This window comes from Pseudochaenichthys georgianus, unplaced genomic scaffold (genome assembly GCF_902827115.2).
Source record: "Pseudochaenichthys georgianus unplaced genomic scaffold, fPseGeo1.2 scaffold_819_arrow_ctg1, whole genome shotgun sequence".
NCBI lineage: Eukaryota > Metazoa > Chordata > Actinopteri > Perciformes > Channichthyidae > Pseudochaenichthys > Pseudochaenichthys georgianus.
This window is the reverse complement of record NW_027263367.1, coordinates 25,057-52,194: the sequence shown is the minus strand read 5'-3', so window position 1 is coordinate 52,194 and position 27,138 is coordinate 25,057. Positions and strand designations below refer to the sequence as shown.

At 41.9% G+C, this 27,138-nt stretch overlaps 1 protein-coding gene across 1 annotated transcript in view; it reads right to left on the bottom strand.

Annotated features, from left to right (window-relative positions):
- Window positions 1-343: 343 nt before the first annotated feature.
- Window positions 344-27,138, bottom strand: part of clstn3 (calsyntenin 3) — a gene marked incomplete at its 5' end in the record, with an annotated part of 50,488 nt that continues 23,693 nt past the window's right edge. Inside the window, 9 exons of the mRNA XM_034080017.2 lie at window positions 344-1,016; window positions 2,706-2,890; window positions 5,180-5,315; window positions 6,215-6,360; window positions 7,390-7,551; window positions 9,231-9,457; window positions 22,469-22,617; window positions 24,921-25,069; window positions 26,272-26,331. Of these exons, the coding sequence (XP_033935908.2) occupies window positions 873-1,016; window positions 2,706-2,890; window positions 5,180-5,315; window positions 6,215-6,360; window positions 7,390-7,551; window positions 9,231-9,457; window positions 22,469-22,617; window positions 24,921-25,069; window positions 26,272-26,331 (1,358 nt within the window). The remainder of the gene's footprint in view (window positions 1,017-2,705; window positions 2,891-5,179; window positions 5,316-6,214; window positions 6,361-7,389; window positions 7,552-9,230; window positions 9,458-22,468; window positions 22,618-24,920; window positions 25,070-26,271; window positions 26,332-27,138) is intronic.

The window sequence follows — 27,138 nt, the reverse complement described above, 5'->3', positions numbered from 1 at the left end:
TGCATGTGACGTCTTATTGTAGAAGCAGTGAGAGTCATTAAGAGACATTCCAGCGGTCACTGTGAGAGGGGTCAGAGGTCACCGGGTTTACTGTATATGACGATGTTTAGTCATCACAAGCTAAAACTCTGCTCCTCCCGACTCAACACCGAGAGGCTTTAATGCATCTGGGTATTGCATAACTTGGGTGAGGTGTGTGGTTGATAGATCGTCTTATCATCAGCCCAACATAACATATAGTCAGGAGCCTAAGTGGTCACAACACCAAAAGAAAAATACCTGCAAGCGTCGTTTAAGTCGTTATGGGTAAGTTGGAGTGACTGTGATGTCTGACCTCGCTGTCTTCACTCGAGGAATGTGTCGAGAGAGAATGCAAAGGGGGAGGAAAGAGCTTGTGCACCGACTTCTCCAGTCGAGTCTAATCAGGGAGTGAGAGACATGTCGGGATCCTTTCAAGGCCTGTTCCACTTTGTAAAGATTTCACTCTGTGTTCAATAACAAAAGTAGAATACAATCTCTTTTTTTCTTTTTCTTTTTAAACAAAAGCAGTCTCATTCAACCAGTGTAACACTATACAGACACATTACCATCGTGTGGTTTAGAACTGGTGCACCACAGACGAGTTTGGTGGGGTTTTGCTCAGGCGGATAAATTACATTAAATGTATACATTGTGCCATTGAACATTTAGGTGGAGAACAACTGCCCGTTGTTGGCTATAGGTCACATATGGCGTTGAGTGTCAAGAGTATTACAGTGACTGTGTTGTGCGTCGTGTTTGTAAGCATACATTCCTTATACTAGTGTCAGCAGTCGTTGATTTGAAAAGTGTTGGAGTGTGTGAGCCGGTTTGTGGTTTCCATGAGAACTGGTTCAGTAGCGGCGGGCGTCCTTCGCCTCTTTCTTGATGATTCGCTGGTCGTCACTGGCGTCTTCAGGTGACTCCGCCGCCTCCTCTTCCTCTTCCTCCCCCTCCCCCTCCGTGTCGGCAGAGATGCCCATACGAGACTCGTAGGACTGCGGGAAAGATCCAAGAGGATGAGAACAGGCGAGGTTATTTATTAGTTTAAAGGTCCGCTATTATACTGTGTTTCATCATTATATTATAGGTCTCAGATATATACAGAACCTATCTCTGATTGGCTGAAACACCAAACAGATCATTGCAGCATTACCCATAAACCCCTCTGTTTCAGCCCTGTTTCCAAAGTGCTGATTCTCTGTCTGTTACTTTAGATGAAAGTAAGGAGCCCCTCCCCACGCCCCTCTGAGAGGTATTTGGTTACAAAGAACTCAATGGTGCTCGAGGAGGAGATTCAGGTGATAAGGTGGGGGGGGGGGGGGGGGGGGTTACCTTGGTTGCTGATTGGCTAATGGTTACCAAGACAACACATCGTTATGACATCACAAAGTGGACAAAATCTGATCAACTCATTTTCAGACAGGTTTTTATAGAAATGGACCAAAAAGAGAGAGAATCTTTGTTCCTGAAACTTTCAGAGTCTCTTTCCACAGAGGGGACACATGTTGATGTAGAAGAGACATGAAGAAGAGGGGACACATGTTGATGTAGAAGAGACATGAAGAAGAGGGGACACGTGTTGATGTAGAAGAGACATGAAGAAGAGGGGACACATGTTGATGTAGAAGAGACATGAAGAAGAGGGGACACATGTTGATGTAGAAGAGACATGAAGAAGAGGGGACACATGTTGATGTAGAAGAGACATGGAGAAGAGGGGACACATGTTGATGTAGAAGAGACATGGAGAAGAGGGGACACATGTTGATGTAGAAGAGACATGGAGAAGAGGGGACACATGTTGATGTAGAAGAGACATGGAGAAGAGGGGACACATGTTGATGTAGAGGAGACATGAAGAAGAGGGGACACATGTTGATGTAGAGGAGACATGAAGAAGAGGGGACACGTGTTGATGTAGAAGAGACATGAAGAAGAGGGGACACGTGTTGATGTAGAAGAGACATGGAGAAGAGGGGACACATGTTGATGTAGAGGAGACATGAAGAAGAGGGGACACATGTTGATGTAGAGGAGACATGAAGAAGAGGGGACACATGTTGATGTAGAGGAGACATGAAGAAGAGGGGACACATGTTGATGTAGAGGAGACATGAAGAAGAGGGGACACATGTTGATGTAGAGGAGACATGAAGAAGAGGGGACACATGTTGATGTAGAAGAGACATGAAGAAGAGGGGACACATGTTGATGTAGAAGAGACATGAAGAAGAGGGGACACATGTTGATGTAGAAGAGACATGAAGAAGAGGGGACACATGTTGATGAAGAAGAGACATGAAGAAGAGGGGACACATGTTGATGTAGAAGAGACATGAAGAAGAGGGGACACATGTTGATGAAGAAGAGACATGAAGAAGAGGGGACACATGTTATAGTGTTGACTATTGGGGCCTTTAAAACGAAGAAAAGACAGTATCCAAAAAAACAAGGACGTTATCTTCATATCATGATATAAATATAATATCGATATAAATCCCAGCCCTTACGTCAATGTTAAATATATTATACATTTAAACAGAGATTAAAATGTTGCTGTTACAATGAAACATCAATAATAAAGTACACACAAAAAGTCTAAAAATACAAAATAGACCACAAGTTGTATTATCTAAACGAAAAGCTAACATCAATATCATATTAATGACGTTTCTGTTTCTCACCTCCATGGGGTTGACGATGATGGTGAGGGCGGAGTCGTCCCATTGGTTGCCGCCCTCCTTAGCCCCGTCCCCGGCTCCCTCACCACGGCGATGGATGGAACGAATCCGGAACACTCCCAGGATCACCATGACAACCAGGAAACCCACACACACCATAATGATGACGGTGGCTGCTCCCGGCACCACTGTGACGAAAAAAAATATAAAAAAGAGATTTAAATTGACTCTATTTAATCTATAAATGTGGGGAAAGTTGTTATACTTTTCTTACAAATACTACCTCATTATCATATTTATTCCGCAGTAAAAACCAAATGTGTATTAATCCATGGCTTTAAATAGTCTCCAACAAATGCAAATGAACTTTAACTGTGACATGTTTTGGGGACTTTTGTCTTCATGCATGGACAAATGTCAAATTCCCCAGGCAGGAAAGTCCTTTAAAGTACATTTAACTAATTAAAAAATATTACTAATATCACTACATATGTGTACATACTCATGAATGTCGCTTTTTTTTTTCCATCTGAGGTTCAAACACTTTCTCGACCAAACCTCTGAATGCCTTTAGATGCCACTCACCAACTCTGGCCATGAAACTATTAATAATGGAACAACTATCCAAACTAACCATCTCCTTAAAGGCCCATTGTAAGACCTAACATTTGCTGAAGTGTGAGAGTGTGTGGGCAATAAATAAAGTAAAACCAGACACTCCTTTGTGCTGTCGCTGTAGATCCTGCACGAATGAAGCAGCAGACCTTCACACAGTTATTTGTTACACGCACACTGTTCCTCCCACCAGCTCCATGTCTTGTGATTATTTCCAGAGCTCTGGTCTGATACCTGAGTTCTGCTGCAGCTCTTTATCCCCGGTAGGTTTCTGGGATGTATTGATTAGGGGTTTGTTGGTTTCACCTCATGCAGATAATGGTGTATTTGAGGCGGAGGCTCCTTGAAAAGCTCTCCCTTTGGACCTGAGGTGGCCCCTTGGAGTTGTATTGAAACTAAAGTTATGTTCAGTGATACTCATTCTCTGTATCCTTGAGATCTAAAGACTACATTTATGCCAATCGATTTTTCCTAAAGTATCTTTAATTCTGATTTGTTCCATGCTTATAGTCTTCTGTTTCCCAGTGTGCATTGCAGCATAATTGGGCGTGTTACCGCCTCCTATTGATCCGTGGAATAGTGATTAGGACTGTGTCTCAAGTTGCCCTCATGTGATCAGGTACACACACACACACACACACACACACACACACACACACACACACACACACACACACACACACACACACACACACACACACACACACACACACACACACACACACACACACACACACACACACACACACACACACACACACACACACACACACACACACACACACACACACACACACACACACACACACACACACACACACACCCTTAACCTTACCCTTACCAAGTCTTCATCCTAAAATTAATGATCCCCCTCATGGGGACCTCCATTATGTCCCTATAAGGGAGGCGAGTCCCCACACGTGACTGTGTAAACAGATGTAGGTCCCCACAAGGATAGTAATGCTAGGACACACCCACGCACACAACCTCACAAACCAAAGTCCAGCCTCCTAAGGCAAAAACTGTGTCTGCCAAAAAGTGGGCAAATGTTTGTGGACAGGCAAACCAATTGATCATTTTAAAGTACTATTAACTTTGCGTTCATCCATTGCTAGTTTTTCAAGATTATTTCAACATTTTTTTATATTCTTCAGAGAGACAAGAAGCAAGTGAACTGAGCATCAAAGGTCTGCAGCTGGTAAACAAACCGTGGATGCTGCAGCCTCCTGGTTTTCGCCCCAACCTTCACTTTTTAAATTCTGACAGCACTGAAATCCTTCTTCTGTCTGCTAGGTACAGATGTCACTTTGTGAAGCGGAGGAAGAGCCGATGTAAGATAAGATAAGACAAGATAGGACTTTATTCATCCCAAAGGAAATTATTGTGCCAGAGTTACAAAAATACAATAAACACAGCAGCACAATAATAATAAAACTGTACACTAACAGTGCAGTAAAAAGAGCAATGGAGTTGAAGCGTTTGTTTGAACAGTGTGCAGGAGGCAGGGACTTGCTTTCAAGCAGAACAGGGCAAACAAACTTAGCGGAGTGTTTACGTGTTCGGTGTAATGACGTACAACGGCCTCGACAACTTCTATAGTCCTATTCAGCCACATGTTAACAACCATTGTTTTTCAGACACGTAGACTCTTAAAAAATCCCCACTGCCGATGGATTTAATGTCGTAGAACAAAACGTGATCCGTCTCCTAAATGTGTCTCAACCACAGACATTATTTCCAGCTATTTTCCAAATTCCTATGGAGAGATCCCATTGGCTCTGAGACGAGGGAACAGGAAGTGGTGAAACATTTTAGGACTCGTCACTGCACCACTCTATAGAAGGGATGTGAGGGAGGGTCACCTGAGTTGCGGTGAGGGTTGGACAGGGTGTGTCCGCTCAGCTCTCCTGCGTGATGTGACGGGTGGAGGAACTGCTGCTGAGAGGCCAGCAGGTGGGACGGGTGGTACAGACTGTCCAGAGAGTGGAGGAAGTTCACCTGGGAGAGACAGAGAAGAAGGGAATTCAACTTCATTATCTCATCTTTCATATGTGTGGCTCTGGTTCAATTGTCACCATCTTAAACTATGTTATTATTCGAATACAATACTGTATATATTTGAATATATATTTCATAAAGTGAAGTATAATGTGCATCTTTTTACTTTAATGTTTATACAAATCATTTATTCTGTTTTTTTATCTTCACATTTTTCATTTGACTTCTGATGTGTATATAAATATTTTAACTATATTTATTTTTCAATTTTATTGCACATTTTTACTTTAACTTCCTTTATTGGTATAAACTCCTTCTTTCCATTTCATTTTATTTTACATTTATTGGACATTTTACTTATGTATTACTCCTAGTATTTACATGTATTCTATTTGATTATATATTTTTATCGCACATCTTACTTTAAATTCAACATTTTTATATCTAGTTTTTTTTAATCGTTTTTATTATTTTGTTCTTAAAAAGGAGCAACACAATTCACCCCGGGAGGGAGGTAGGTAGGTAGGTAGGTAGGTAGGTAGGTAGGTAGGTAGGTAGGTAGGTAGGTAGGTAGGTAGGTAGGTAGGTAGGTAGGTAGGTAGGTAGGTAGGTAGGTAGGTAGGTAGGTAGGTAGGTAGGTAGGTAGGTAGGTAGGTAGGTAGGTAGGTAGGTACTTTATTGATCCCAATTTGGGACATTGTTGGTGCTATCTCATTTAAGTCAAATTTTGTTGCCAATTCATTTCATGGTGTCATGAAATCTTGAATGTAATGTCATTTTAACCTCACTCATCCTGTTAAAATTAAATTATACAAAAAAAAGAAAGAAAGCAAACTGAAATAAATAAGTGGGTATGAGAGGTGAAAAAAAAGCAGTTGTTTAACGATATTTCTTCTTACCTCCAGAGTCAACTCGTTGCTGGTGTATCTGCCGTTCATCTCGGAGCAGGACAGACGGAACCGCCTCTCAAAGCGAGCCGAGCCTTTAGCCAGGCGGTAATGCACCGAGCGCAGGACGTCCTCGTATACGGAGATGGATTCAGCACCTGAAGGCAGCACGGAACAAAAGGAGGACAGAGAGAAAGAGTCAATACCGAGACGAGAGGAAGAGACGGAGGAAGATGGGGGGAGAGGAAGAGAGGAAGGCAGTGTGCAGCTTCTTATTGACACACGGGGGTGACTTTATCAGATGGATTACTTCAAAGCGAATCTATGGTATTGAATTTCAAAGCAATAAGTATAGACGTTTTGAAGTCCTTAAAACATGTTGTCTAAATCAATGTCTACTGGTGATATATGGAGTTTTGGAATCTTTTTATTAGATAGTGAGACTGAGGAGCTTTTCTTTTTGAGCCTGTGATTATTCTGCACCTGTTTTTATTTATGATCAGCCTGAGGAAGCAGTTTAAATATGTAGGAAGCTTTGATTGCACTTCAAGTTTTACAGCCAACACAGAATACATAATTCAAAGAGAAATGCGATGCTTGTATCTAATCAGGAAATGTGATTAATTGGTAATAAGCAAGAACATTTTAGAGACAGAAAAGTATTTAAAATGTAAGATATGGTATTGGCACCTGGGGGCTAACAATAAAAATAGATTGTCCAGAAAAACAAACATTAGCAAAACTAACACGGAGATGTGAGGGATGTTTTGTGATTGACTAATCAGAACAGAGCCTGCCAGCTAACCAATCAGAGCAAGGACTGGGCTCTAGTTTCGGAAAAAAACAGACAATATACGTTTTAAAACAAAACGCTGACCAAAACACACCTCTTCAGACTAATGTGTGAATAATGTTGTGTTGTTATTATTATTAAATATGCAGAATATTTCAAAGATTCAAGGTTTTAAAATAAGTAGTGCAATAAGTCTATATACATGTAAATAGAATATGATATGTACAAGAACAGAATATGAAATAAAATAATGTAAATTAAGACAAAATTAAATACGGTTTATTGCGGTGATAACTATTTATATTTTAAGTATATTGCAAGATGACAAACAGGTGAATGTTTATCGGGGCATTTAGTATCATTATTATTATAAAATCAGCAGAATATTTCCTACCTGTGATGGCGATGTAAGCGGTGGTGTTGATGATCTCGAGCCCCCTCTCTCGCACCAACTCCATGTCCACCAGCAGCTCCTCTCTCTCCGGGTTCAGCTCCTCGCCGAGAGGCTGCACCTCACAGCCGTCCAGAGTGTGAGCCACGGCGTCCGACATCAGCGCTGAGACACACACACAGGACAATCATTATCACAGATGGCAAAAGTACACATATCCTTAACTCAAGTAGAAGTACAGATACTCGTGTTTAAAAATACTCTGGTGAAAGTAGAAGTACTGACTAAACTTCTTTACTCAAGTAAAAGTAAAGAGGCTTTGAAGTGTACTTCAGACTAAAGGAACCAGCTGTTTGGAAAATGTGAGAAGTAGAAAGTACAGGTATTTGTGTTCAACATGTAAGAAGTAGAAAGTACAGGTATTTGGGTTCAACATGTAAGAAGTAGAAAGTTCAGGTATTTGAGTTCAACATGTAAGAAGTAGAAAGTACAGGTATTTGTGTTCAACATGTAAGAAGTAGAAAGTACAGGTATTTGTGTTCAAAATGTAAGAAGTAGAAAGTACAGGTATTTGTGTTCAAAATGTAAGTAGTGAGTAAAGTACTGAAACCAGAAAAATGTACTTAAGTACAGTAACGAAGTATTTGTACTCCACTACTTCCCAACTCTGATCATTAAATAAACAAATGGTCGGTCTATACTAATTTACCAATACAGAGACAAGTGGTGAGTTAGGGTTGTACGCTAAGCAACATTCATGAGAAATATTTCAAGTCATCTAAAATGATAAATGAGACATTGTCAGGGTGGGGTAAGATTACTATGAAATTAAGTTAGTTACTGAGTGAACAGAATTACATTACACTTTTTTAATTTGTAAAATAATCTATTGGACTACCAACACAGTCTGTAAATAGTTTTGCATTAACTCAAAATTAAAGATTGAAATTAGTTGGACTTGAAAAAATGGATGCGGCCACCATTTTGTCTCTTTAAACATTGCAAAACAGGTAAACTGATAAAATGCATTCAGTATTTCACAAATTAGTAGCATCAATTATCATGAAAAAGTGTAATATTTCTAAAACATAATCAAACATGTTATCAAGCTCCCCCTTCATAATGCAACTTTAATCTACCTGCATATTTAAAAAAAAAAAATCTGGGTTCATTATCGCTATTTATTAGCTGTAATCTGATCACATAATCCTGATTCTATGTAACCTATTGCTACCCAAACACTGGTTATCGGTGTTATTTAAAGGTCCCCTATTATACTGTTTTTCATGAATATATTATAGGTCTCAGATATACTTTAGATGAAAATAAGGAGCCCCTCCCCACGCCCCTCTGAGAGATATTTGGTTAGAAAGAACTCAATGGTGCTCTAGGAGGAGATTCAGGTGATAAGGGGGGGGGGGGGGTTACCTTGGTTGCTGATTGGCTAAGGGGGTTACCTTGGTTGCTGATTGGCTAATGGTTACGCAAGACAACAAATCGTTATGACATCATAAAGTGGCCAAAATCTGATCAGCTCATTTTCAGACAGGTTTTTATAGAAATGGATCAAAAAGAGAGAGAATCTTTGTTCCTGAAACTTTCAGAGTCTCTTTCCACAGAGGGGACACATGTTGATGTAGAAGAGACATGAAGAAGAGGGGACACATGTTGATGTAGAAGAGACATGAAGAAGAGGGGACACATGTTGATGAAGAAGAGACATGAAGAAGAGGGGACACATGTTGATGTAGAAGAGACATGAAGCAGAGGGGACACATGTTGATGTAGAAGAGACATGAAGAAGTGTATTTAGCATGATAGAACACCTTTAAAGCGTTCCTCACCTCCGCCCTCCATCCCCTGAGCAGCGGTGTTGACGGCGTGGGACAGGGAGCAGACGATCCTCAGCTCGAGGAACAGAGCGACCCCTTGAGGATCCTCAAACTCAGGGGCAGGGCGGGCCAGGTGAGGGCCGACCCCCGACAGAGAGATCTGAGGGGCGTCGGGCTGCAGGACCACCAGGTACCCCTCCAGCTGCTTCAGGGACAGGCAGCTCTCCTCGTTGAAACATCTGGGAGAGAGGAAGGAAGGGTGTTGTCAGAGAGAGGGATAAAAGAGATAGAAAATCTAGCTGTGGGCGTAAATATAATAAGTGCTCACACATGAGTACTAGGTTGCTACTGTTGCTGTTTGTCTGTCTTTGTCGTTGTTTGTTGTTATTGTTTTGTGGGTTTTATTATGTGTTGAGAAAATCTAGGTATTTGCCACAAAATCAATATGGCTTTGTCCGTTTTTCAGTTTGTCGACCACTGAAATATCTGTGCGAATGTTTTCTATGCCATGACATAATGACAGCAAGTTCTTATATATTTGGTGACCCCTGAATTATCCTCCAAAGCCACCTTGATGCTCACTTGCTTTTGTTAAACCTTATTGATTTTATTTGATGAATGCGTGCTTCCTCCCCTTAATAAAAAAGCATACTCTATTTACATATTGCCTTGAATCTTCTCTGTACCTTTGCTGTCGTAACGCTGTTAATGTCCTCGCTGTAGGATAAATAAAGGATTTCTGATCTGAAAAATCTCCACAGAATCTGGTATAAACTCAGAGTGAATCACAACAGCTTTGCTAATCCCTTAAAAGGTTTTCTCAGCCATTTAGCATTTCACTTTATAATGTTGTCTGATTCAAGACGGAAAACAAACAAAATCACAGACACATTGTAGTTTTTACCCACAATGCAACTTGGTAATGTTGCTGTACTTTAGTCTAAGAAGTATCAGCAACTGTAGCCTCGAGCCAGTAGCTTCCAACTGATATGAGGAGCGGCCTCTCACTGCTTTCTAACTCAACACCCCCAGATCTTTCTCTTTCTTCATCCTAAACGAGACAGCGCGGGAGGATATTTATCAGACTGCCGGTTCCCTCTGGAGCCACAAAAGGCTTTACAACAAGTACCCCAAAGATACATACTTTGATGTGTAAAACGTACACAGTTGCCCTTCAGTAGAGCCATCATCAGGTCAACATTTTGACTTGGCCAATACTTCCAAACACAGCTGTAATACACTGCTCTTCTTGACATCTGTTTATTCCAAATATCCACATATTTATACATAATCATAATAAACAGTATTTATTCTACTGTGCTTTTCATATTCTGTTCTTACTGGTTGGCTCTGTTGTGATTGGTCGACCTCTTAGAGATGTCCCGCCCCTTAGCCTATTAAATACAATGTGTTGGAGCGCTAGCCAATCGAGGCATAAGTGTTACATAGTGATGTCACTATGTTACAGAAGTAAACAAAGGAGTCCAATGGAAGCGTTTCAGGCAGAGGGGGCAAAAAGCATTATAGGGCCTCTTTAAATTTGTAAAATGTGTGGTTGAGTTAATGTTAGGAACGTTCGCAGCGTGATTATGGAGTGAAAGGTTGAAAACCAGTGCAATTTGACCTTAATCTCGTTCCCTAATTTCACCATGAATATTAACTCTAGAATTTAATAATTGCTAAATTCAAACCACAGTAGCTCCGCTGTTACAAATTCAATTTTCCTCCCAGAAAAGGCGAGCAAATCAGCGTGATGACAGGCCCTCACATATTCATCTGCACTATAATTCAGCATTACATTTGAAAAGGGGATTAGGCAGAGACTGTGTGTGTGTGTGTGTGTGTGTGTGTGTGTGTGTGTGTGTGTGTGTGTGTGTGTGTGTGTGTGTGTGTGTGTGTGTGTGTGTGTGTGTGTGTGTGTGTGTGTGTGTGTGTGTGTGTGTGTGTGTGTGTGTGTGTGTGTGTGTGTGTGTGTGTGTGTGTGTGTGTGTGTTCCACTATCAGAGTGAGCAGCTGCTTCCACCGGCCCCTCCAGAAGGGCCTGCTGTTCAGCCATCTGGGAAACTCCTGGCCTCAAATCAGTCTAATCTTCACACACGCAATAAAACACGCCGGGGGAGAAAAAAACAACTCTGCCACACTTGAGCAGAAACTAAGTGCAAAAATCTCGCCGTGACCTTGAATGCGGCGCTGGCTTCTGTGGCCTGGGAGTGATTTTAATCTTATAAAACACCCGATTAAAACAAGAGCACTAAGAATATCTGCACAGAGAGTTTGATGAGATCTTATTTGTCTGCAGGAAGGGAGTATAAGTACACAGAATACCACGCAGTACATGCAGGCGAATGTACTTCCCGAGGTACTTTAATATTTCATCAGCTAAAAGTGAGTGCTAAAGCCAGAGAGCCAGTTCTCAGTTGTTAAGCATCGATGATCACTGACCCGGAAACAGAGTGTGTGCGGTTTATTTTCACGGCCAGGTGATTCAGAGACATGTGTTCTGCAGCATTAGGGACGCAGTGTTGGTCTGCAGTATGTTGATAGAATATCTTTTGAGATAGAACAGTGGTCAAATATTTCAGAAAAAGTGTTTGAGTTTACAGAGAAAACTGCCAAAGGTTATTTTCTGTCATTTTGGGGGGAAATAACTCATTGTGAATCAATTGCGATGTTATAGTTTTTTTAAAAGTTATTTACAAGTATCGGTACCACTTTACAATAAGACTGCCCTTATAAAGAATTCATCACAGGTTTATAATTAGGATATTCATTAGGTTGTAAACACTTTATTAATCATTAAGAACAATTTATAAACCAGTTCTAACATAGTTTGCATACATCAACACAGGCTCACTATTTGGCAATGACTAATGGCACATTTCCACTGCAGCGGGGTAGCCCCGTTGAAGCGTCCCTAAGCATCCTCGCTCAGGCCTCGGGCTGCCTCGCTGGCCGTCCGAGGCCGCGGCGCATTTCCATTACAGTTTAGGACCTGGGGTAGCAGCGCAGTGTAGGCGGGGCGATCGCCTTTTTTCACATTTCGAATTGTCCCGTCGAGCTCCCGCTGGATTTTATCATCCCCAATGAGATGTAGGAACGTCGTCACCTCCTCGGTCGACCACGGTGTGCTTTTCTTTGACGTTGCCATTTTTGTAGCTCCTCCGTTTACAAAAATGCTGTGTATAAAAATGCTGCAAGCTTGCTTCTAGATATATATTCGACGCTAGGGATGATCTCGCGCGCGATCTTGTGACGATTCTCTCTGACCAATCGGCAGTCGAGAGTGTTGACGTCACTAGTTCAGCCCTGGCCTGATAGAACCACGATTTTATGGGGCCGGAAGAGGGAAAAAGTACCCGCTAGCCGGTGCTACGCTATATGGAAAGGCCACCAAAAACTGGCCTGGCCGCTTTAGGACGATTAAACGGGGACTTCCGGTTGGACGAACATGTGAGGGCTGCGTTGTCTCGTTCTCCCACGACTTTACTTTCTACATTTAATTTAAAACCACCGAAGTTGAGTTAAACCCGTATTGTGTGAACATAATTTGGACTATAAATCAGAACAAGCCGATGTGATGCCGAAACTTGCGTTGAAAACGGAGACGAAACAGGCAAAAAAGACCGAAACTGCTGTCTCAATTGCTAGTGAAATTGTTGGCGCGGACATGGCTAGCATAATTAGCCTGCTTGAAGAGCACAGAGCTAGCTCAGAGCTAGCACAGAGGGAGCACAGAGCTAGCATTTTAGCTGACTTCAAAGCTGCCTTTGCGGTACTGGAGGCGAAGCTGAACCAAACGCAGACCACAGTAGCAGAACATGGGGAACAAATAGACTCTCTTGAGACCAATGCCAATCTGCAAGATCAGCGACTCCGTATACTCGAGGAGAAGTGTGCGGTATTAGCATATAGCAATGCTAAGCAGGCTGCGAAGGCCACAGATCTGGAAGGCCGGAGCCGCAGAAATAACATTAGAATCATTGGACTTCCTGAGTCTATTGAGGGACCCCGGCCTACAACTTTTTTTTCTGAACTTTTGGTCGAGCTGCTAGGCAATGAAACTCTCCAATCCCCTCCCGAGCTGGACCGTGCACACAGAGCGCCGGCTGCTAGGCCGCAGCCAGGGGCAAGACCGCGACCTGTGATACTGCGGCTGCATCGCTACCAAGTCAAGGACCTGATTGTCCGGGAGGCCCGCAAGAGACGAGGGGATCTCCGCTACCGTGGGACACCAGTGCAGATCTACGAAGACTTCACACAGGAGGTTCTCGAACAGCGGGCGAAATACCGAGACATCATGTCAAGGCTGTACAACCTAGGCCTCAGACCGGCTCTTCTGTTCCCTACTCGCCTGCTCATCACACTTGGAAGCGGGGCTAAGAAAAGGTTCCCCTCGCCCCTGGAGGCTGTAGCCTTTGCAGCTGGCTATGAACGCGAGCCGGCTAACTAACCACTGATGTTGTGCTAGGCTAGTGGTGGCTGAGCTAGGCTAGGCTAGGCTAAATCACGCTGGCGCTGCATTGATGGTGGACTGGGTACGTTACAACCGTTATGTTGGCACACAATTGATTGTATAATCTAACGTTACCTAGCCATGACAGCGCACAATGCGACATGTTGTCTACATTTATTTTTTGTATGATTACATTTTTATATTTACACTGTATACCCGGGGTGTTTTTTGCACTTTTTCGAATGTCCTTCCTTGTTAAGTCATGCTGTTCACAATTGTTTCTGGGCACTTTACAGCCGTCGTTCTGTTGGGACGTAATTTATTTTATAACTAACGTTGCTCGGCCAAGTCAGCACACGATGTGACATGTTTCCATCTATTTTTATTTAATTTAATTGTTTTCATTTTTGTATTTACACTCTATACCCGGGATGTTCTTGCACTTTTGCAATGTTCTTGTTAACATTTGCTGTTCACAATTGTTACACTTACTAAGGAGGTTGTATCTGCATGATGTGGGTACTGAGACACCTTGAAGAAGGAGAGATGATTCAGGTAGGGAAGTTATTGCCAATTTCATTGGCAGATGGAGCTCAGGGGTGGGGAGGGAGGGGGGCTAGGGCATGGGAGGAGGTGGGAGGGAGAGGGTGGGGCATTTATCTTGATGGGGCTATAGGTTTCCATTTGTTTGAGGCAGCGGTTTCATTTACATTCTGTTTTGTCATCTTTATGTACACTGTTCTCTCCATTTTTAGTTGTGGATGTTCTAGGGCTGATCTTACACCTTCGATGCTGTACGCGGTGTCATGGCTAATGTAACTGGTACAGGGACTGGTGGTGGACAGGCCGTCAGGATACTCTCTTTGAACACTGGTGGGTTGAATGCTTCGGTGAAACGCACAAAGATTATGACACATCTTAAAAACCTGAAGGCGGATATAATGTTTATACAAGAGACACATCTCTGTAAATCTGATCAGCGAAAGCTGAATAGGCCGTGGACTGGACAAATGTTTCATTCACAATTTAACCTAAAGACAAGGGGCACAGCCATTTTAATTTGGAAAAAAGTAAATTTCACCCCTACTAATACAATTTTAGATCCAAATGGACGTTATGTCCTAATTTCTGGTACTCTCTATCAGAAGCCGGTCATCTTAGTTTCTGTGTATGCTCCCAATTGGGATGATCATCATTTTGTGAAATCGCTATTCTCCACCATCCCCGATTTGAATTCCCACCTATTGATACTGGGAGGAGATATGAATTGTGTTATAGACCCAGCACTAGACAGATCTAGTTCCAGAACTGTGGCTCCCTCTAAAACGGCACAGACTCTCTCTGCTTTTATGGACCACTATGGCTACGTCGACCCGTGGAGATTTTTACACCCCTCGGCTAGGCAATACTCTTTCTTTTCCCATGCACATCATTCATACTCTCGTATAGATTATTTTATTGTTGATAAAACATTTATTTCGTCGATTGTCTCCGTTCAGTACTCACCGAAAACGTTATCAGATCATTCAACTGTGATCCTGGACCTTCACTTTGATCATAAGCCTAAGGAATTTAGATTCTGGCGTCTTGACCCTCTTTTACTTTCTGATGCAGCCTTTTGTGAGTGTATTTCAGAATGAATTGCATTCTTCTGTGAGACCTACCAAAATGAAGAGACCTCTGCATCCCTACTCTGGGAAACCCTTAAAGCTTTTCTTAGGGGTAAGATCATCTTGCATACGTCTCATGTTAATAAACTTCGTAGAGCATGCCAAAGAGAACTGGAAGAATCTATCATTAATCTAGACAACCAACTATTTTCCACTCAATCACCTGATCTATTTGAAGAACGGATGGGGCTCCAAACAGAACTTGACCTTCTCCTAACAAGAGAGGCTGAACGACTCCTTCTACATTCACGAGGGTCTATATATGAACATGGTGATAAAGCTGGCCATCTCCTGGCCCACCAACTAAAGGCTAGGGTGGCCTCGAACCAAATCACCCAGATTCGGGACGGGTTGGGCTCTGACCTGGGAGAGATTAATAACATCTTTAAAACCTACTACTCTCATCTCTACACGTCTGAATCCCCTGATAACGAAGATCAGCTACATACATTTTTGGATAAATTGGATATGCCCAAGATTTCAACTAACGACCAACAGACACTAGATGCCAACCTGCAGCTTGCTGATATTAAAGAGGCAATACAGTCCATGAATAGTGGCAAATCACCGGGACCTGACGGATACCCGGTAGAATTCTACAAAAATTCTCAAATCAACTGTCCCCATTATTATTAGATATGGTTAATTCGTCGTATGACCAAGGCTCACTGCCGCCCACCCTTATGCAAGCCTCCATCTCTCTGATCTTTAAGAAGGGCAAGGACCCGTTGAGCTGTGCATCATATCGCCCAATCTCGCTCCTGTCTGTAGATGTGAAAATACTTGCGAAGATTTTTGCTCGCCGGTTGGAATCTATTATACCCTCCATCATTTCGGAAGATCAGACAGGATTCATAAGAGGGAGGCACTCCTTTACAAATGTCCGAAGACTTCTCAGCGTCATCCACAGCCCGCCTTCTCCTGCTGAACCGGAGGTTGTCATATCTCTTGATGCGGAGAAGGCCTTCGACAGGGTTGAGTGGGCCTATCTGTTTTCTGTCCTTCAACAGCTGGGCTTTGGTCCAGGCCTCATCTCCTGGGTTAGACTTCTGTACTCTTCTCCTCACTCCTCTGTATGTACGAACACCCAGCGCTCCAAATTCTTTCCTTTTTTTCGCGGGACGCGTCAGGGGTGTCCGCTCTCCCCACTACTATTTGCAATTGCTATCGAGCCATTGTCGATCGCTCTAAAAGCAGAGAGAGGAATTAAGGGGATTCAGAGAGGGGATATCTCGTTATATGCTGACGACCTTCTTCTGTATTTGTGCGATCCTATAGCTAGTAATCCACACATACTCTCACTTTTGACATTTTCAGGATACAAATTAAACATCCAAAAGAGTGAATGTTTCCCTATCAACCGATTGGCTACAGAATTACCTCCGTTGTCGTTGCCTTTTAGAATATCCAACTCAGGGTTTAAATATCTGGGCATTGCAATCATGCAGTCTTTTAGTGCGCTACGGGAACAACATCTTACTGTCCTGACGGCAATAGTCAAATCTGACCTGCAGAGGTGGGGCCACCTGGCACTCTCTTTAGCAGGAAGAGTTCAGACAATAAAAATGAATGTACTGCCCAGATATCTACCTCTTCCAATGCCTACCTATTTGTTTGCCTAAATCTTTTTTCACTGCCATTGATAATATTATTTCCTCATTTATTTGGGCTGGTAAACATGCAAGAGCTAGTAGACCATTACTGCAGAGGGACAGGTTCCTGGGTGGGCTTGGTTTACCTAACCTTATGGGTTACTACTGGGCCACAAACACACACAAGATCATGCTCTGGTTCACTTCACCCCAGAGTGACTGGTGTCTTGTGGAGGCCAACTCATGTCGATCCACGTCACTTCAAGCCCTCACGTGTAGCACTCTGCCCCTTTCCTCCTCACAATTCACATCTAACCCCGTTGTAATTGGCACTTTAAAGATCTGGGCACAAGTTAGACGTCACTTTGGTTGGCTTACTCTTCCTCAAGCAACTCCTGTCTGTAACAACCATCTATTTTTACCAGCCACAATTGACCCCAGATGTTCTCACTTGGAGAGGGAAGGCCTCCGCTGCATAGGAGAGTTATACATTGATAGCCTGTTTGCCCGTTTTGACCATCTACGGGTTGCCTTTAATCTAAGAGGATCTGATTTCTTTAGATACTTTCAACTAAGGGATTTTGCTAAGACCCACTCTCCACAATTCCCTCAATCCCTGCCTCCCAGTGGAGTGGATCTTGTACTTAGAGCGAGAACTTTGTCTCGGCGCCATGTCTCTTACTTTTATGATCTTTTTTCTCCGGTTGATGAATCTGCCATGAACAAGATTAGAACTAATTGGGAAAAGGAACTGCAGTTCACCTTCTCTGATGACTTTTGGAAGAAGGCCCTGAGAGCCGTTAACTCATCCTCCAGTTGCGCTAGACTCAGCCTAATACAGTTTAAAGTTCTCCAATAGACTACATTATAGCAAGGCTAAGCTCTCCAGGATTTATCCAGATAGATTAGATGACCGGTGTGATAGATGCTCCCAGGCCCCCTGCGACCTGACTCACATGTTCTGGTCGTGCCCTAAATTATCTAGCTTCTGGCAATGTATTTCTGAAATTGTAGGTCTAAAAATCTCTCCATCCCCTCATGTAGCTATTTTCGGTAGGCCCCCAGATGAAATCAACATTACAAACACTCAAACCAATGTCATTGCCTTTACCGCCTTGATTGCTCGTAGGAAAATCCTTCTTTTGTGGAAATCTCCTTTACCTCCCTCTTTTAAAATGTGAGTGATACTATGTGTCTTCTAAAGTTGGAACAAATTAAGTTTACTCTCCGGGGTTCCTCAGATAAGTTTTACGCTCATTGGAGGCCACTGATCAGCTATGTAGAATAGATCGTCTTCCCCCTGATATGGTGTCGCTGTAGGGATTCTCCCTTTATTTATCCGTCTATAATTCTGATATGATTACTCCCCTGTCTGCCACACATGCAGCCCGTGTGACATCCCTGGATATGTGTTAGTATGTGTACATGTATGTATGTATGTATGTATGTATGTATGTATGTATGTATGTATGTATGTATGTATGTATGTATGTATGTATGTATGTATGTATGTATGTATGTATGAATGTATGTATGTATGAATGTATGAATGTATGTATGTATGTAAGTGCATGTATATTATTGTATCTATCATTTTGTATTGTATTGATGTACTATTGCCTCAGTGCTCCGGGAGAGGGGTGGTTGGGATGGGTTGGGATGGGGCGGGGTTAAGGGAAAGTGAGTAATGGTTCTTTTGGGGGGGGGGAAATGAAAATGCCTTAATTGCTGTAATGCACTGTTACACTTTCTTTTTTCTTTTTTTTACATGTGAATACAAATATTTAAAAAAAAAAAAAAGGACGCTTAAACGGGGCTACCCGCTGCAGTGGAAATGCGCCATAAGCCTTATTGGCTACTTAGCGAGAATCAACTCAGTGAACAACAGATACTAAGGATGCTGGCTGATGAAGAAGACGAAGTAAGCTAGGTAGCCAATATAAGGCTTAGCAGTACAGATAAATGTGGGCTCACTATTTGGCAAGCAACCGGTCACAGTTGCCCTGTTCATCTCATGTCTTATAAAAGCTTATTAAGGATTTATAAAGTGTTCACAACCCAATTAATAAATGAATTACAAACTATTCGTAAACCCTTTATAAGTCTTATTGTAAAGTGGTACCCAATTATCCTTATGGACGGATTTTTTGTTTGCTCGTGCAATATTCTAATGCCAATCTGATTTTTTCCACTTTTCATTTAATTAAGAGGATGACATATTCCTCGAAAGATTTTCAAGAAACATAATAATTTCTGTACATTTTTGGAAAGAATTAGCGATTGATTTCACTGAAATTGCAATTATATAAATCTCAATTCTGCGTAAAAAGGTCATATATTATTGAAAAATATATTTTAAATGATCATTATGGATGCACTTTTGGTTTGGCTGGGCATTTTTCTAATGCAAATCTGAAATCTTGACCACTTTTAGGTTAGAAACATGATTACATATCCCTCAAAGTGTTAAGGAATTGCAAAAAAAACAACTGACTGCGATTATTTTGACTGATATTGCAATTGGGATATAATTCACAATACTGGAGGGAATGATTTAATTGTTTAACATTATTGACATTATCAAAGATAGCTATATTGAGGATTTGGACAGTATTTTGTATGTCCATACAATACAATTAGTAGGCTGGGATATCTCTGCATCTCCACAGTACTTAATTCTTAATGATATTTAGACTTATTTGGTACATTTTAGGTCAAAATATAAGAGTAACATGAGGACGACAAAAAGGAACGACCTACAGTAAATTGGAAACATTAAGGGTTGTCAAACTCAAGGCCCGGGGGCCAAATCCGGCCCGCGACTTCATTTTATGTGGCCCCACAAGAGCTTGCAAAGAATATAATACGTTTATTATACGGTTACATGCCACTTTACAGAAGCAGGTTGCCCATAAACTACATGTCCCACAATGCATCTCGTTTTGTGACATGGCACTGAAGAGACTTGCAATTATTTGCCCTGGACTTCTGCTTTCAGACGTAGTTAATTACTAAGTTATTATCCTATCCGATAATAATCCAATTCAGAGGCAATCATGTAATACATTATTTTATATATATATTATATATTTATATAGTTACAACCGGCCGTTTGAGTGCAACCTTTATGCGAATGTGGCCCGCGATGAATTTGAGTTTGACACCCCTGATTTAAAAGGTGTTTTTAATATAAGATGCTTGTTTGCTTTTATTGTTTTTCATCTTGCACTCTGCCTGCTTATAATCTGTAAGGCACTTTAGGTTGCCTTTGGGTTTACAATATACCATAAATACATTTGAGGATATTTAATAAGGCAAAATTGCCCCAATTAATCTTTGAAAAGACAATGGATAAAGTGACCAATAAAAAACAAACGCCACAGTTCAAACCAGGCGAGTTCACTCTGTTGGAGTAACTTGAATGAACAAGGAGATAAGATATTCTCCGTTATCTCTCTCTTTGAGCTGTTCTCTCTATAATCGTCTCCGCTGTGCTTCAGCGCTCTAATCAAGCGAGCCAAGGTCCATGTTTGATGAGTTCAATGTCAGAGGAGAGCGCTGAGTCACACTTCAATTGACTGCCAGACAAGAAATCAGTTCCTTTCACATCGTATTATTTGTGATGTTCACAGATTTCCAGGCTGATTATTTACCATTTGTGTCTCTGTGTCTCTCTGTGTGTCTCTTTGTGTCTCTGTGTGTCTCTGTGTGTCTCTGTGTCTCTCTGTGTGTCTCTTTGTGTCTCTGTGTGTCTCTGTGTGTCTCTTTGTGTCTCTTTGTGTCTCTGTGTGTCTCTGTGTGTCTCTGTGTGTCTCTTTGTGTCTCTTTGTGTCTCTTTGTGTCTCTGTGTGTCTCTGTGTGTCTCTGTGTGTCTCTTTGTGTCTCTTAGTGCTTCAGTTTGTCTCCTGCATGTCACTGAATCACTTTCCATCAAAGGAAACATTGACATGTAAGGGATAATGTGCAGCGACGCGGTCATTATGGGGAAAAGAACACCGACAGGCCGATCTAGATCCAACAAAGTAACGACATGACTCCCAATATTAATTGAAATGCTTTTATGGATTTAGAAAATGATTTTATTGATTTAAAAAATAGTTGTATTGATTTAAATTGACATGCATCCACTAAGAAAAGTAGTCCGTTGTTACCGTTTGAACTAACGTAGCAACGGCAGGAACTGCTTCGATAGCGTTTTTGAAGAGCTTTCTGATTACAGATTTGAAAACATCGCTGCTTGCTTTAAAAGTAGCACAATTCATGATGTCAAACCTTGGGAAGTATCTCGATATCCCTGCCCTGATGCCAAAGGAACTGGCAACTGAATATGTGTCGCCGTTTGATGTATATGTCTGGACCGCTGCGTAAAAAGGAGGGTTTCTGCCCGTTACTTCTCCGCTGTTTTCTTGTCCCTCTTGTCTTTTTCTTTTCTTCACTGGGGACTCATCAGCCACTAACCATTCCTCCAAATTACTGTGCTCTCCAAATATATTAAAATTAATGTTAAAATCCTCCATGTTGCTATCACACGACAGCGGAAAACTAAAGACAATCAGACAGTTTGCTTGCTTTTCAAACTTTTACATTTGAAAAACAGTTAGAGCATCTCTTGTCAGTTTAGCGGTCTGTCTGTTCGGTATTAACAATGTGTCACGTGTTCTGAATTGACCAATCAGAATCGAGTATTCAACTAAGCCATGTAACAATAAGGGGTTAATCACTGGACATAAATATACACTGTTTCCACAACCCATGCTAACATATTATTAGTAGTAGACCAAAAAGGTAGATAGATACGTCACTATGTGTACAGATGTCCATTTTCACTTTTCACTTGTCACTTTAACTTATTCCGTACTTTATAATTTAGATGACCAAATATGTATATATGCTGACAGTTGTTTTACTCTTATTTTGACTAATCTCCTATTTCATAGTCTTTTATTATTATTTTAATTTGTTTTTCTTGATTTTTTTTTTTTTATTGAATTAATCTGTGTGAATCTTTGCTGTCCTGTTTTTTCACGCTTACCCTGTTGCTGCTTTGTACAACTGAATTTCCCCTCGGGGATTAATAAAGGTTCATCTTATCTTGTCATTTGTATTGTTTGGTTCCTTTCTTGTTTGTGGTTGTTTTTGTTTCTTTTTGTTGGGAACGTTTTCTAATTGTTTCCTGTATTATTTTTGAAAAGTATTCTTGCCTTGTGTAATTTCTAGTTTTACTTCCTGACTTGGTGTGTGTGTGTGTGTGTGTGTGTGTGTGTGTGTGTGTGTGTGTGTGTGTGTGTGTGTGTGTGTGTGTGTGTGTGTGTGTGTGTGTGTGTGTGTGTGTGTGTGTGTGTGTGTGTGTGTGTGTGTGTGTGTGTGTGTGTGTGTGTGTGTGTGTGTGTGTGTGTTGCAGACATGTGTTGCTAAAACTAGCAATGGATCAAAGTAATAAATATATTAGGAAACAAAGTTAAGAATACAAAACTACAATCTATTTGTTAGGTTGTGTGTGTGAGGTTGTGTGTGTGCGTGCGTGTGTGCGTGTACCTGAGGGAGGTGGTCAGTTTGAGGGGTCTGACCCCCGGTGTGGCGAAGCGTAGAGAGTTCCTGTAGGTGACCTGCTGCACGGCGCGGTTAAAACTCTCGATGTCGTCTCCCTCCAGAACCAGCACCGACTGGCTGGGGTTCACATGGACCTGCACGGGGGAAACAGACGCTTTAAATCACTTCTCAACAATTGACCGAAGAGGACATCACGTTGCTGATGCTCAAAGACAAAAACTGGACACTTTACAAAGAGGAACTTTGGATTACACTTCTTTTTGGTTCTTTTGAAGGGATATCAGAGCAGACACATGATCAATGACTTTAGCAGCAAAACATGTCACTCTTTGACACTTTTTACAACGAGCCAATATAAGTTTATTGTACCGCCACTAGGGGAGGTCAGAAGCACATTTGGCAATAAACCCACAATTTGTGTTGCAATTAAATGATAAGGATATCACTTTTTCAAGTCTGACGCCAATGATAAGATTGAGACAGGTTTTGCTCTCTGTAAATATCTTGTTTGGACTCAAATTGAATATGTGTGAATGTTAGCTCCGAGAGCAAGGGACACTGCTCTGGATGAATGGCTGAATGACTCGTAGTATGTAAAGCGCTTTGAGGGGTCGTAAAGACGATAAAGCGCTATATAAGTACAGTCCATTTACTATATAACCAAAAGAGCATTAAAGGTCCCCTATTATAGGTCTCAGATATATACAGAACCTGTCTCTGATTGGCTGAAACACCAAACGGATCATTGCAGCATTACCCATAATCCCCTCTGTTTCAGCCCTGTTTCAAAAGTGCTGATTCTCTGTCTGTTACTTTAGATGAAAGTAAGGAGCCCCTCCCCACGCCCCTCTGAGAGACATTTGGTTAAAAAGAACACAATGGGGGGGGGGGGTTTACCTTGGTTGCTGATTGGCTAATGGTTACACAAGACAAAAAATCGTTATGACATCATAAAGTGGCCAAAATCTGATCAGCTCATTTTCAGTTTTTATAGAAATGGATCAAAAAGAGAGAGAATCTTTGTTCCTGAAACTTTCAGGAGTCTCTTTCCACAGAGGGGACACATGTTGATGTAGAAGAGGCATGAAGAAGAGGGGACACATGTTGATGTAGAAGAGGCATGAAGAAGAGGGGACACATGTTGATGTAGAAAAGACATGAAGAAGAGGGGACACATGTTGATGTAGAAGAGACATGAAGAAGAGGGGACACATGTTGATGTAGAAGAGACATGAAGAAGAGGGGACACATGTTGATGTAGAAGAGACATGAAGAAGAGGGGACACATGTTGATGTAGAAGAGACATGAAGAAGAGGGGACACATGTTGATGTAGAAGAGACATGAAGAAGAGGGGACACATGTTGATGTAGAAGAGACATGAAGAAGAGGGGACACATGTTGATGTAGAAGAGACATGAAGAAGAGGGGACACATGTTGATGTAGAAGAGACATGAAGAAGAGGGGACACATGTTGATGTAGAAGAGACATGAAGAAGAGGGGACACATGTTGATGTAGAAGAGACATGAAGAAGGGGGGACACATGTTGATGTAGAAGAGACATGGAGAAGAGGGGACACATGTTGATGTAGAAGAGACATGGAGAAGAGGGGACACATGTTGATGTAGAAGAGACATGAAGAAGAGGGGACACATGTTGATGTAGAAGAGACATGAAGAAGAGGGGACACATGTTGATGTAGAAGAGACATGAAGAAGAGGGGACACATGTTGATGTAGAAGAGACATGAAGAAGAGGGGACACGTGTTGATGTAGAAGAGACATGAAGAAGAGGGGACACATGTTGATGTAGAAGAGACATGAAGAAGAGGGGACACATGTTGATGTAGAAGAGACATGAAGAAGAGGGGACACATGTTGATGTAGAAGAGACATGAAGAAGAGGGGACACATGTTGATGAAGAAGAGACATGAAGAAGAGGGGACACATGTTGATGTAGAAGAGACATGAAGAAGAGGGGACACATGTTGATGTAGAAGAGACATGAAGAAGAGGGGACACATGTTGATGTAGAAGAGACATGAAGAAGAGGGGACACATGTTGATGTAGAAGAGACATGAAGAAGAGGGGACACATGTTGATGTAGAAGAGACATGAAGAAGAGGGGACACATGTTGATGAAGAAGAGACATGAAGAAGAGGGGACACATGTTGATGTAGAAGAGACATGAAGAAGAGGGGACACATGTTGATGTAGAAGAGACATGAAGAAGAGGGGACACATGTTGATGTAGAAGAGACATGAAGAAGAGGGGACACATGTTGATGTAGAAGAGACATGAAGAAGAGGGGACACATGTTGATGTAGAAGAGACATGAACAAGTGGATTCAGCATAATAGGGGACCTTTAAGCGCCCTCTCTCTCTCTCTCTCTGTATAAAATGGCGCTCTACTGTCTCTGAGTGTTCACCTTCATGCCGGAGCCCAGAGTCTCCAGGTCCCCGAAGTCGAGGCCCTCCCTGCAGGCGTAGAGACACTCGACGACGCTGTGAGGCTCCACGCTGCCCGGGCGCACCGTCACCCCCGACAACAGCCCGTGGTATCCACCCACATACCTCACTGAGAACAGAGAGAACACTGTTATGCGATTGTGATGTGCTATATGTGACATGTATGTAGTAATGTGTGTTGTTTGCATTTTATTAAGATGAGATGAGCCTTTATTCATCCCGAAGGAAATTGTTGTGCCAGAGTTATAAAAATCGAATAAACACAGCAGCATGAACTGTACACCAAAAAGAGCAATTAAATATCATGAAACATAGACGGTCACATATTAATGTTCTCTTTTATCCTTTCGCCTGTATCTACTCGTCTTTCCTTCTCTTTGTATAACTAATGCTGTTGTAGGGTGAGTTGCCCTAATGTGGGACACTCCCTAATTTGGGACTCTCCCTAATGTGGGACTCTCCCTAATGTGGGACCCTCCCTAATGTGGGACCCTCCCTAATGTGGGACACTCCCTAATGTGGGACCCTCCCTAATGTGGGACCCTCCCTAATGTGGGACCCTCCCTAATGTGGGACACAGTTTTACGACACATATTTATTTTTTTAACTTGCAAAATTATCTTTTAAATTGACAAACATCATGTGTGTAACTCGTAGCACGGGATCAAAAGATAATCTTTCTCTCTCCATTGACTTCAATGCATACTTTTCCCGAAATAAGGTCCCATGGAGGAAAGGGAGGGACTTCGCCTCTCTATGGCACTTTAATGGTCAGATCAAGTCTGAAATTCGACTTGCATCAAGACACAATACATGAAAAACAAACAACAACCAAAGAGCCATCGTTGCACTAAACTCCTGAACTCATACCCCTTAATCATCCTCCATGTGCAATAAACGCATAAATACATACCTATTATTATTTATTACATCTTTTTTATACCCCTGGAAATAATTACTGCACTTTATTCTTTATTTCTTACATAAGTATGTATGCTGCGTGTATTTGTAGTCGTATGTTGAGATGTTTTTGTTTTGATGGCACCTTTCAAAAGGGAGACGCTTTTCTTTCTGTCTTTGTACGTAATGACTTAAAGGAGTCTATTCTATTCTAACATAGCAGCACGATCACCGAGAGACAACACGCTGGAAGACCCTTTTGATCTGGGACTCAGCTCTGTATCGACTGTGAGGATTGACTGATGTTCTCGTATATATTATCACAACTAAACATGTTAATATGCACATGAATAACACACCAACAATGACACGGCAGAATGCGCCGCCTCATGTTGATACAGTTCAGCTCACCTGAGTCTTTCCCCTCGGGGATGGTGTTGTTCACGATCTCCTTCTGCTTCTCTTCGGGCTCTGCAGGGAAACAAGACCGAGGGGGATTAGAGAAACACAGACATGCACCCTGAGGATCTGAGCTTCTGTGTGTGTTGGGTTTTTATGGGTTTGTACTAATGTGCTTTTAATATGTGCTGTAATTTAACTTCAATGTGTTTTTAGTCTTTGAATGCCATCAACATTAGCCTTGATGGAACAATGTACATTTCCATAATGGACACAAGTGCTCATGTTACTTAATGTGCATTGTCTCTTCTTACATACATATAAACAAAGAAAGGGAAAGATACTTAAATTGTTTATCATTTTATAACATTATTGTACATTTTGTTTTGTGATGTAACTTGATGAGTTGGTTTTAACTGTAACCGGGTACATGCAGGAATCCTGAAGTCAAATGTAATACATTTTACGACCTTTTTAAGACCCTTTCCATACATGTTAAGACCTCATCGCCACTTGGGTGGTCGCAGGGAGAATGAGCATCTTATAAATGAATAAATAACACGAGGAGGCACGGGCGAGAAAATGCAGGCAGGAGAATTGTAGATGATATTGAGAAATGCACCATCTCCTCATTATGTAGCGGCAGCTGCTGCAACGCAGGCAGCAGAACGACTACCACTGTGGGTGAGAGTGTAACACTGTGAATACGCGCGTGTGTGTGTGTGTGTGTGTGTGTGTGTGTGTGTGTGTGTGTGTGTGTGTGTGTGTGTGTGTGTGTGTGTGTGTGTGTGTGTGTGTGTGAGTGAGAGAGAGAGTGTGTGTTTCACTGCTAATTGGCAGCCAGAGTTCCCCCTTTTTTACCAGCCATTCGAGAGTGAG